The 12170-nt window shown below is 40.8% G+C and overlaps 1 protein-coding gene and 2 long non-coding RNA genes across 14 annotated transcripts in view; 2 read left to right on the plus strand and 1 right to left on the minus strand.

The window, feature by feature from the left end:
• LOC109772813 (uncharacterized) overlaps nucleotides 1-8442 on the minus strand; it is a 35105-nt gene extending 26663 nt beyond the window's left edge. For 2 of the 4 annotated variants that reach the window (XM_040387481.3, XM_040387482.3), the window contains exons 1-3: nucleotides 8205-8442; nucleotides 7812-8090; nucleotides 7323-7403 (exon numbers count right to left, since the gene is read on the minus strand). In XM_040387481.3, the coding sequence (XP_040243415.1) occupies nucleotides 7323-7403; nucleotides 7812-8054 (324 nt within the window). In that variant the 5' untranslated portion in view covers nucleotides 8055-8090; nucleotides 8205-8442. The remainder of the gene's footprint in view (nucleotides 1-7322; nucleotides 7404-7811; nucleotides 8091-8204) is intronic. The other 2 variants (XM_020331510.3, XM_020331508.4) reach the window with 2 other exon arrangements.
• LOC123493793 (uncharacterized) lies at nucleotides 19-639 on the plus strand. The gene is made up of 3 exons (XR_006663017.2): nucleotides 19-94; nucleotides 205-456; nucleotides 567-639. It is a non-coding gene; the product is annotated as an uncharacterized lncRNA (long non-coding RNA).
• Nucleotides 1599-6088, plus strand: LOC109772815 (uncharacterized). Of its 9 annotated transcripts, none has more exons than XR_006663023.2 (6): nucleotides 1599-2672; nucleotides 2761-4092; nucleotides 4197-4329; nucleotides 4403-4474; nucleotides 4591-5135; nucleotides 5788-6088. It is a non-coding gene; the product is annotated as an uncharacterized lncRNA (long non-coding RNA). The 9 variants fall into 9 exon arrangements; XR_012182454.1 differs by having other exon boundaries at nucleotides 4892-5135; XR_006663022.2 differs by having other exon boundaries at nucleotides 4929-5135.
• Nucleotides 8443-12170: the final 3728 nt, after the last annotated feature.

The following is a 12170-nucleotide window of genomic DNA, read 5'->3' on the forward strand; positions in this document are numbered from 1 at the left end:
TATATTTGTGGTGCTCTAGGCTCGTCGTGGTGGAGTGGATGAGGCATTTGCTTGGGAAAGCAGGGAGTATCTGAGGAAACTCTGCGTAGGAAAGGTACATGATGTGTCTTTTTTTATCTATTCCAAATCCTCCGATGCATGTATTAATAACAGAAAAACCATTTATATTTTCTCTTGGAAATGAAAAACTAAAATCTATTGCAGGAGGTCACATTTAGAGTGGATTACACTGCTCCTAACACAGTTTGACTGTGTTCTGTTTGTATAATTTGAGACTTTTGATTGCATCTATAATAAATTGTTGATATTATTTGTGCAGTACATTTGTTCTTTTCTCCATCTTTTATTGTCTGTTGAATCCGTATATTTGTGGTGCTCTAGGCTCGTCGTGGTGGAGTGGATGAGCCATTTGCTTGGGAAAGCAGGGAGTATCTGAGGAAACTCTGCGTAGGAAAGGTACATGATGTGTCTTTTTTTATCTATTCCAAATCCTCCGATGCATGTATTAATAACAGAAAAACCACTTATATTTTCTCTTGGAAATGAAAAACTAAAATCTATTGCAGGAGGTCACATTTAGAGTGGATTACACTGCTCCTAACATCGGACGAGTATTTGGCGAACTAAGTGGTTTTGATGCAAAAAAAGGCAAGAGTCTGGAAGCCACTCGTGTTTACTTGCTTCCAAGTTTCCATGGCCCTTTATTCTGTTAGAAAGTGTTCAATCGATAAAACATCTTATTTTCTGCCAACTTAGGAACCTGGTGCTGCCGAAAATTCGATACCAGATCTTCCACCTTCAGCAATTGGCGAACTAAGTGGTTTTGATGCAAAGGGTTCGTCCATGGGGAGACGTCCTGTGATGCATGTAATGTATGTGATGGCTGTACATTATTATACATGGTGCATGTGATGGATGTAGATCTCATGGGGTGGGTGTATGAAATGCGATGGATGTAAATTTCAGATTTGACCTAAATCTCTATTCATATGATGGCTGGCGGCGGATCTGTGATACCTGGAGTGAGTGTATCTGGCGGCGGATCCTGGACGTCTCCGGTGATGGGTCCTGGAAGGGATCGGTGCCGGATCCTGGAAGCGATCAGCGGAGGGTCCTGCACGGGACCCGGGCCGGATCTAATGGATGTGCGAGTTACGCGCCGGCGGTTTTGATGTGCCAGGGCGGCAGTGCATGGATGGATGGGTGGCGGTGAAGGACCGAAGGGCGGCGGCGTGGCGAAGGAGGGCAGTGTCGGGGCGACTGTTCCTCGCAAGAGGGACACGAGACCTCGCTCGAGGGCACGAGACCTCGCTCGAGGACGCACTGTCGGGCGTTTTGTTTTCGCCGGTTAATTTTCGCCGGTTTGTGCTCGGTGGTTTATTTTCTCCTCGCTGGTTAATTAACTGAGACAATTACGACGGGAGGTTGGGCGTCTGCGGGACTCGATCGCGTGGTTTTCTTCGGTTTTTTGCGGCTGAGCGGGAGGTGGGAGCCAGTACCAAAGAAGTACCAAAAAAGACCGTATTAGGTGGGACGAAAATAAAACCCGGAACGCGGACTACCAACTGAGACATTAGGAGTAGAGACTCCTATCTGAGTTGGTGAATAGCATCCACGGTTTATTTTCGCTGGTTTTTTTTACGTTCTCCTCCCACCTCCCCCGTAACGATCCCGTCACACGTAACCAAGAAAAACCGGACCACGACGCGAGGCCCCTCGCACGAAAAAAATCGGACGACCACCATGTAGCGATGCCCCTTGCACAAACCAGGGAGCGAGGCCAATCTAACTCCTCTCTCAATCCAATCCTCCCACGCCCGGTTGCCTGCCGACGAGCCGCCGCCGGCCCCGCCGTGCTCGCTCCTTCTCAATACCTCTCCACCACCGCCGTTGCCTGCGCCCCTGCCGCGTACATCTCGCGCGTGCCTTAGCTGTGACGGGCTCGTTTGCAGCCGCTGCCGCATGCGCCCGCCCGGCGAGCTCCGCCGCCAGCCGTTACCTCGCTGCCCTACGTCTCCCAGCCTCCGCACCAGCCCATCCCCGACCTCCCTTGCACCCGCTGCCATGTCGAGCAGATGCCACAGCCCAAATCTCGAGCCAGGGAAACCCTAATCGCCCCAAAACTATAAGGCGCCGCCAGCACCGCATTTCCCAAACCCTTGCACCACAAGCAGACGACAGGTAAGGGAGGAGAAGAGCAGCGGCGAAGATGGTGTCGCTAAAGCTACAGAAGCGCCAGGCCTCGAGCGTCCTCAAGTGCGGCAATGATAAGGTTTGGATCCTCAAGTGCGGCAAGGACAAGGTTTGGATCGAGTCCCACCAGATCCTCCTCGCTGCTGCGTGAATCTCATCCCTCCAGATCCTCATCGCCATTGTTCGGAGGCCCGACAAGGAGATGCGATAGTGGGCCTCATTACCAACGACACCTGCAATGCCTCGGAGACAGCGACACCATCGATGCCCAGTCATCTTGATTTGCACTGGCTTAGGAATTTTTCTTAAATATAAGTGTTGAATCATCACGTGGAGGTGGTAGTATGAGATTTTTCAGGGTAGGAGATATCAGACTCCATGGCAATGGCCGATGGCTATTGTTTCAATTTCTCACAAGCCATGAGAAAATCGGGGTATAACACTGCCTAAATTGTGTTACACCCTATGCTCATGATCAGGTGACAATTTGAACTATTATTGGTAGCATAATTACACATTGCACCTCTTTTGTTATGGTGATTAATTGCTTTGATCTTTGTTTTGTAGTACGGGACAAGAGTGGCTTGAACGGCAGCATCTTGAATCATCAAAGTTGTGTGAATTCCCTCTTGCTTGGGTGTTGTATTTTAGCAGAGAGCAATATCACTACACTACTGAACGTTTTCTTGAACAGAAGCCACCTGAACTTAGTTTGAGCTCTCCTATTGTTAAATGAAGCTTGATTTTTAGTAAGCTGAACAATGTTTCTGATTTCCTAACTTAAGAGGGTATTTTCAGTTCTGTTCGTATTGTTCCAATCAGTTATTTTACACTATTATATAATGGGCATGCTTATTTACAGCATCTTGATTATTTTTGTCACGACTATTTCCTTTCAGAAAATTGCTGATCCATGGTCTTCCTGCAGATTCCAATGCTGACTTGAATCCTGTTAGGAGTTGATCAAGATAATCCGCTGTGTTGTGATGCAATCACTGATTAATTGGTGTGGAATGTAGTGCTCTATTTGAGAGAGAGATGTGACCATTAATTTGAGATAGAGATGTGACCATTTAAGTTTGAGAGATGGCAAGAGAGTGCTCTACATACACCAATAATGCATCCACTGTTCATGCTTCTCTGGTCAGCTCATATGTGGTTATCGAAGCAGGAAAAGTTCTTGAGAAGAACTCTAATTGCTATGGACCTCGAGATTGATTCTTGCTATTGTATATTGCCGTTGACATTGGACTTGCTATTTCCTGTAAGAGGGACATTGGAATCGCTGCTCATCTAGAGGAGTCAGTTCCAAATCTACGTCGGAATAATGCGATGTTAATGATTGGAGGTGATGTTTTTCTCTTCCATGCCTAAATTGTCTTTAGTATATGTCCATATAAATAAAATTGCAGTGTTCCAATCATCGAATCTTCGATCAAGTGGTTGTTTAATTCATATATATCACAATTGTTAAATTAATCAATTTTTTAGCTATATTATAGTCTGAGCTGAGGGCTTCGTACAATTTGTACTGCTACTAATTTGCACTTCTACTAGATTCATTTTTTCACATGAGTTAGTTTAGAGCAGGGTATTTCGTAAATGAGTTTATATAACTTTTCTATCTGAGAGTGGATATTTTTTGTGTGTTAGATGAATTGACTCCTACCGAAAGACTGATCCCAAGCAGAGCTACAACCTGTCCATGGATTACTTGCAGGCCTGCATTCTAACCAACAACATTGGGCAGTGAGAGGGAGGGGCGACCAGCGAACACGCGGGAGGCGCAACCACGCAAGAGGTGACGGGGAGCCGGCGGAGATTGCCAGTGGTGAGCGGGTGGTGGTGACCTCGAGCGGTCAGCACCAGTGGCGAGCAGGCAATCACCGCGATGGGCGAGTAGGTGCCACGAACTGCACCTCAATTGGAATACATTAAAGAATTGATATGAGTACGTGTGGCCGCCAACTGAATTTTTGTGTTCTGTTTGCTTGTGTTTGCAGCCAGCCAAATCAATCAGCCAAGGGCCATTATGTGCGTGAGTGTGTTAGTAATGGGTATCTCTGAAGATTATTTCTCAACTCGGCATGGGGGTAGAGACTAAAAAGACGATGCCACCGTAGCATGGCAGACCATGTAAGTGCCACGAACAGCATGATATTCTACTTTCATTCCTTGGTTTGAATAATAATTTGCTCTGCACGTGTAGGAACATAGCGGTCGGGCAAACGAAACTTCGGCATCTTGATCGATCAAGCGAAGCTTTTAAGCGCACATACAAGTAACTTTGCAATCAAGTGCTATTTTTGTTTTTTCAGTTTCACTAATTGCATCTAAGGGCTACAAGATCCCATGCGCTAGCCAACGTCAAGGTTCATATTCATTTTTATTATATAGATGGAACGATATTGTCTATATATGGACACAAGACGGTACTCATGTAATATTCTATGAAGACATGCTCGGACACTTGACAACATGCCATTGCTAAATTAATCTCTACCATACTTTTCCATAACATCCACTGCGGTAAGGTTGTTCCAGTTTAATTTAGCAACACTTTGCATGGTCTAGATAGCCAAGGTTCTAAATAAGCTATTGCTTATTTTCATGATTTCAAAATGCTTCCGTGAAGCTTTTGTTCCCATCTATAAGACCAATCACCCTTTTCCCTTTATTTTTTCCTTTACGAGGTCAGCTATTTAAATGATGATTCATTAAACTCAAACATGTAGTCATGCGAGTGGCGATGGTGGTGAACATTAGTCAGATTGGGGCAGAAGATGCCGAGCACAAGCATGCGGCTTGCCCTTGATTGAGTTGTCAACACTGATGATTGGGGTGGTGTCTTCTGGTTGAACAATGCCAACATCGCACAGTGAGTCGTCTCAGTTTCATATGACCTGTTGGTGATGTCTCTGAATACATGTTGATTTGATGAGGTAATATTTTTTTGGTCAACTATAAAATATTTGCTTCTCTTTGCCACAATATAAAGTTATTCTCGGTTATTTAGAGAGCACCATAGGAGTTCAAAATTACATTGTCTAGAGATAATTGTCAGAATCAACCTCCTAACTTTGCTTGCTTTGCATTTAATATTTGTTGAAGTACAAAAGATGATGACTAAAATGATGATTCAATCAAAAAAATTGTGTCATACGGAACTAAGATGTCTACTGACCTATCCGTGTGTATAACTTCAGATTATAAATCTCAGCACTCCAATTTCAAAAGTTAAGCACTTGCCAATTATATGCGATGTTTCAAGCGGAAGTGAGATGAGAGAGAAAGAGAAAGATTGGTCTAATTATTACTCCTAAGTTCATAATGTTTTGTCAATACCTTAAATTTGATGTGAAGCTTGTATTATTATTGTCAGATCTAAATTAAATCAAAGACTTCAACACGGGATGTTGCCTCTTTCACCTTATTGTCATTCTTAACGATCTGTTGTGAGTAAATCATAGTGCAGTTGCGTCTTATATTTTGTTTGGGCCTGTAGGTGTGTGCCTCCTTGCTTTTCCATTTCTTATAAGTTGTCGTCGTTTTGTTGCTTAATTTTGAAGTTTGGATTTTGTCTTCAACCCGCAGGTCCAGTTAGGTGTGAGCAAGAACACAACAGGTGGAAAGGTTTTCCTTCGATCTTCAACTCCCAGCCGCTCTAATATTTCCATGTGGAATGTTCAGCAAAATGCCTTACAACGAATACCCTAGAGAAATTGTTGTTGTTGCGTTTTGACTTTTGAGTGATACCTCTAGCTGTGGTAGAAATGTATTTAGAATACATTGACTGGTATAAATGTATTTAGAATACATTGAAGTGCAAATCCATGTCATGGTCATGCTATGGGAGGAGAAATTGGGAAAATATCCCATATGAGCTTTATTTGTACACATATTTTTTTTTCTATGCTCTTGATAGTAGGTTGTGTCTGCTTCATAAATGGGTTCAATTTGGCTATTTTTTGATCTTATAAGATATTTCGCACAACACAAATTAATTATTGACAGTCTTAGTAAATTGTGCCTGATCATTATGTCTCAATGGTTATCTATCCTTACAGTGACATACAATTGCAAGGATAAACTGGTTTTTGAACTTCCCTTTTTTGGTCAAGTCACATTTAAAGTTTGCACTTCTCAGATATTAGAATAGCAACAATGGGTATCATATTTTTGTTTCATGGTGATGCACAACATTCAAATCTATGTTACAACGTTGCAATGGCTCAGGAGACATCGGATATGCTTTCTTGGCTCAACGGCGTCATGTCCGGCGCACTCCTCTTCCCCCTTGATGGCAGTGGTAGATCGACATGAACACGAGGGAGGGGGTCAGGGTAGAGAGTGGGGCGGCTGGTGGGGACTCCTACTTTGCGGTCTGTGGGGAAGTACGGTGTGAAGGAGAGAGGGCGCCATGGCGAAGGTGAGATGAGCGTCATCCGGTTTTAAAGGAGAGGGTTCCAGCGAGAAATGTCCTAATATGGTGGGAAACCGAGTGGAGGGGAGGGCCCAATAGGAAAATGGAAGGGTGCATCGTGGGTGGAGTTTTTATGTTGGACCGTATGTTGGAGATAACATGGTGAATAGTCTGGAAAACCACATTTTCTCCTCGTATCTGGGCTGAATTTTGGGGAGCCTGGACTGTCCAGACGGTTAGATTTTGGGGGCCAATATGCGCCCGTTTGATATCCGAACATGTCTGGACATATGAAAGAGAAATGAGCTTCGATGTTGAAGACAGCCATAATTATTTATTTGTATGCATTATAGCCCGTAGCAACGCACGAGCATTCTACTAGTTATTTTAAGTATATAAGGTGCAGTTATTATTTAGAAACCAAATTATATGCTCTATCTTGGACATAACGAAGTGGTGCAATATGGAAATGAAGTTTATATCATGAGAAATCAATTAACAAATAAGCGAGTTAGTTCCCCATTTTGCCATCAGATCCTTCATTGTCCTGGTTCATTTCCACCTTATAATGCGTAAAAGTCTAACTGCAACCAAATTCTGGATTTTGGCATATAATATAATATAATATAATATACAGAAGGCACCAGTTCGCCAGACTTCAAATATCATAGTTAGCACACAAAAATGAAAAACAGTGTGAACTTGCCTGAAGTGTGGACAACCACTCTTTTTTACCCTGACGCTGCATATGTTCCTTTTTTTGCCACCTATCCTGTTTAACTTTATCCTACATTTTGCAAGTTTGAGTATATTTTCATGTGATAAGTGTGGTATATGCAACAAAAGAAGTAGATTATTGTAGCATTAAAAGTATCAACACCTCTAAGGATGTCACAATTTGTCACAGAAACATCTTTATGCAATTTCTTTCCACAAGCAACGAACAATCTACCACCTAGATGTCAAATCAGCAGTTATAGATCCCAGTTGATCAGATACTATGTCCATTTCAGGATTGATAAGCACCATTAAAAATCCATTGCTCCTTGCAAAACATTATCTGACTTGCCCTACTTTCCTATTAAGTACTGTGATTTTGATAACAAAATACTGCATTAACTAAAAGGTGCAGCCCAGCAGTCACTAAACGAAACCACACAAAGAGAATAGACTGCAATACGGAGACAGATGTTACCTTGGATGGCGTGTATGTTCCTCGGCCCATTTGAATCCGAAGGTCTGTGTAACCTTTCTGCAGTAGTGCTTGTTTGACTTCCTCAGAATCTGCCACTTTGACAAGGGCATCAAAACATGTCGTCCCTACTGTGACAAACACCATTCGCCTTTGTCTATCTCCCATCTCTTCTGAAGAGTAAGGTCTATAGAAAAACATGACAAAATGACACACAATGATATAATTCATCCCATCATCACCCATATTCCTCAACTCAGTTTTCTACTTCTTCTATTTTTTCTACAAAACGCATCAAATTGAGTTCCATCAACACATTACACATACACACAGTACACAGCTCCATTAGATGCATACACACTGTGACCCTATTGGGCAAGAAAACGATAAAATTACCGAGTGCAGCGCGACGGCCGGGGAGTAGGATGGCGACACGGATTTGTGGGCGGCTGGGCGCAGCGGAGGCAGGGACTGTGTAGAGACCTCAGCCCGGGGCGGACAGCACCCCGGTGGCGGTAGCCAGCAGGAAGCAGCAGCACGGAGGCCGGGGCGCTCGGGACGGCGGGGGAGGGGGGGAGGTCGGGAGCGCGCGGGGCGGCGGCGGACTGCAGGAGCTCGTCGGTTAGGTCGTGCCGGTGTGGTTGGCAGATCCTATTTGCCGAAATGGATAATTTTGTTTTCTTTTTTCCTTTTTTCTTGCATATTTTCTCCTTTTTTATTTTTTACCTAAATCAAAAATATCTAAAAGGTTCGTCATTCCAAAATTTCTGTAAATTTTAAGAAAATGATTGAAATTCCAAAGTTGTTCACGTTCTCAGAAATTGGTCACATATTTCAAATCTTGTTCACATTTAAAAAAAAGTCCACCCTAAATTAACAAATGTTTAATATGTATAAAAAATGTTCATCTTGTAGAGAAAATTGTTCAGCGTGCATTTGGAACCAAAAAATCACCGTATATTTTCAAAAATGTTCAGTGTGTATTTGAATAATGTTCACCGTACACTAAGACAAATTTTCCGCGTGTATTTTAAATTGTTCACAGTTAAAAAACATTGTTTGTAATTTAAAATTTGTTCAAATTTTCAAAAATTATGTTAGATCACTTTTTTTAATTTTTGTCCACTTTTTCAGAAAATGTTCAGGTTTTAAAATTTTGTTCGAATTTAGAAATTTGTTCATAATTTCAAATATTATTTGCAATTTTAGAAAAAAACTTGTTCACAGTTTTCCAAGAAATGGTCGAATATTTTTTTTAATCTGCCACTGCATTTTGTTCTTATTAGTTTGCCATTAATCACAAACACTCACCAGCTCAATTAGTATGGAACACCTGCTCTCCTATGTGGGGTTGCAAGTTTCATGCCTCGACAGAGCGCAGTTCCTTTTGGGGAGATTTTAGTAGTCGCACAACACGGCTTGCTACAGCGGGTGTTTGACACTCGAGCGTCAGCTAGGGGCTCGTCGTGGTTCACGGTCTGGGTGTGTGCATGTTAGGTTGTGTACTCGTGTTCATGTGTCTCGGGCTCGGCTCTTCAGGACGATCGGGAAGGCTTGTGCGTGGGTTGTGCTGGGCAGAACCGCATAAGTATGAATCCCGAGTCCATAAAAAATCTATATATATTTTTAGAGTTATATAAAAATTAAAATCACTAATTAAGGGGTATTCCTTGCAAAGGTCACTCTCATTTCAGCTAAAAAAAGTTGTTTTCACTTTTTCTAGTGCTGACAAGTGGCACACTGCATATACACCACTTGTCACAACATAAGAGTTTTTTATTTTTCATAGATTCATTTTTTCAAAATGTTTTATCTCTTTAACCGTGCGTCCAAATCATGAAGTGTTTTCATTGTTGGATTTCTCGCATCGAGAACTTCAAAAATAGATACCATGTTAATAAGTTTTGACATACTTTTTAAGGAGAAAATAGGGGGAAAATTGGAATAAGAAATAAAATAGAATAAAACAAAACACCAAAACCCCCAAAAAATTTGAAGCTAGAAAAAAAATAGAACCCAAAAGTACAATGTGCTTTTTCGTTTTCGGGAAATATAGTTGTGCCTCTCATGAAAGCACAAACTGTAATCTTTCTTCTCGTGAAAGCACAAGTTGTGTTTTTTGCGTAAGCACAACCATGCTTTTCCCTTTCCGGGAAGCACATCCTGTGCTTTTCCCTTTTCAGGAAGAAGTTATGCTTCTCACATAAAAGCACTGCTTCCCAAACCCGCCAAAACCTAGGAAGACCCAAGCAAAAATTGAAAAGACAAAAATAACACGTGCAGAAAAAACATGAAATACCGAGGGTGGCTCCAGCACGCGACATGTTGCGGCGGCTGGATACATCACTTGGCACGCTCCTAGGCCAAGAAAGTAACATTTGCGGGAGGCGTTCAATGGGTATCCCTTAATTAGTTGCTCTCGTATAAAAATCTACACAATACTCCCTCCGTTCCATAATATAAGACATTATTACAGCCAATATTGAGTAGAGCTGGAGAAAAATCTCATGACCCGGGCCTGGGCCCGGATGCCTGGAGCCCAGCTTCGCCTAGCAAAGCGGGAAATGCGAGGACAGACCGTGATGTGAGGATTGTTTTGCTAGAGAAGGTCGAGAGGGGAGTGATTGTATCTCGCCTGCCGCGGCATACAAGCATGTCTCGCCTCAAGGACGTCCTAAATGGACCGGAGGGATTACTGCTCTCCAATGCACATTTCTTTCTTTCTTTCTTTATTTTTTCCTTATATTTCTAAATGGAAAAGTATTTTTCTTAAATTTAAAAAGTTATGTCACGTTTAAATAATGTGTATATATTGTAAAAGAACGTACATTTATTTCAAAAAAAAGGTTGATAGATTTAAAAAACATACGTGACATTTGAAAAATGTTCACACATCTCAAAAAAAATGTTCATGACATTTAAAAAAATACAGTGTACAAGTTGTTTGCGAAATTAAAAAATACTTCCTCCATAACAAAATGTAAGACATTTTGTATGCCCTAAGCAAAACCAAAAAATGTCTTACATTTTGGCACAGAGGGAGTAAATATATTATACCATTCAAAAAAATGTACATTCATGCATTTCAGAAAAATGTTCTTTACATTTAAAAGCTATTTAGACAATGTAAAGAAATGTTTGCATAATTCAAAAAACTGTTTTTTACCATTCAGAAATGTACATGACATTTAGAAAATATTCACATGTTTCAAAATATGTTCATAACATTTAAAAAGAATGTTTGTTCAATGCCAGAAAATGTTCACTTAGTTTAAAAAAATGGTTTCGTGACATTAAAGAAATATTTTAACGTGTATATATATATTTTAAAGTATATTCCAAAAAATATTCAAAATCATGTATTTGGTAAAATGTATAGCATGTATTTGAAAAAAGTTCAATGTGTATCAAAAGATGTTACATGTGTATAAAAAAGTGTATATTGTGTATTTAAAAAAGTATGCATGCGTTGAAAAAAGGAAAAGAAAAAAATGTGAAAGGAAAAAAAAACTTTAAAAAACACAAAAAACAAAAAGCTCAAGGAAAGTGATAAATACCAACATAGAAACACGTAGAAAATAACACGCCCACCGGAACCCAAATTGGGCCAGTTCATAAAGCGAGAAGTAGGTAGAGATGGCAGGCTAGGATCCTATGGCTATTGGGGTATTAGTTAGGCTTAATTTTCATCTCAAAAAAAAGTTAGCCTTAATTTTTGTTTTTAGAATTTGGCTTGGGTGTTTTTTTAAACTTATATTAGAGCAACTCTAAGGACCCGAAACTTCTAAGGCTGGTCACAGCTGAAGTATCATAAATAGTATCATGCATGCCAAGTAGACATTTCTGCTGAGTCACACAATCAAATGAGGAAAGAGATGACTGAGCATCATGATATGATACTGTATTATATTAAAGAATGCACCAATATGTGTCATGCATGCAATAAATAAGGTCACTATGATACCAAACTACAACACATGCACGGTGGAAGTAGTATCATGCAATATTATGCAATATATGATAATTCCCGTTGTGACCAGCCTAAGAGAACTTTGAGCGGCTTTTCAAAAATCTTCTCCTATAAATGCTTATTGGGGCTCTCCCAATAAATTTATTGGATTTCATAGATGTGTTGCTGTAATAGATCCCCGATACAGCTTCCCCTATATCTGGTTTGTCCTGTATTTCTTTATGTACTTGCGCAAACACTATAATACATAATTTTCACATCATATAAAATCAAAATATCATCATATACCACTTTTTTTGAACATCAGATCATATACCACTTTGAACAACTGGACTTCAATCAAATCCATACTTCCAAGACAAACACAGTTCAAATAAAGCTTAGAAATCAAA

This window comes from Aegilops tauschii, chromosome 4 (genome assembly GCF_002575655.3).
Source record: "Aegilops tauschii subsp. strangulata cultivar AL8/78 chromosome 4, Aet v6.0, whole genome shotgun sequence".
Taxonomy (NCBI): Eukaryota; Viridiplantae; Streptophyta; class Magnoliopsida; order Poales; family Poaceae; genus Aegilops; species Aegilops tauschii.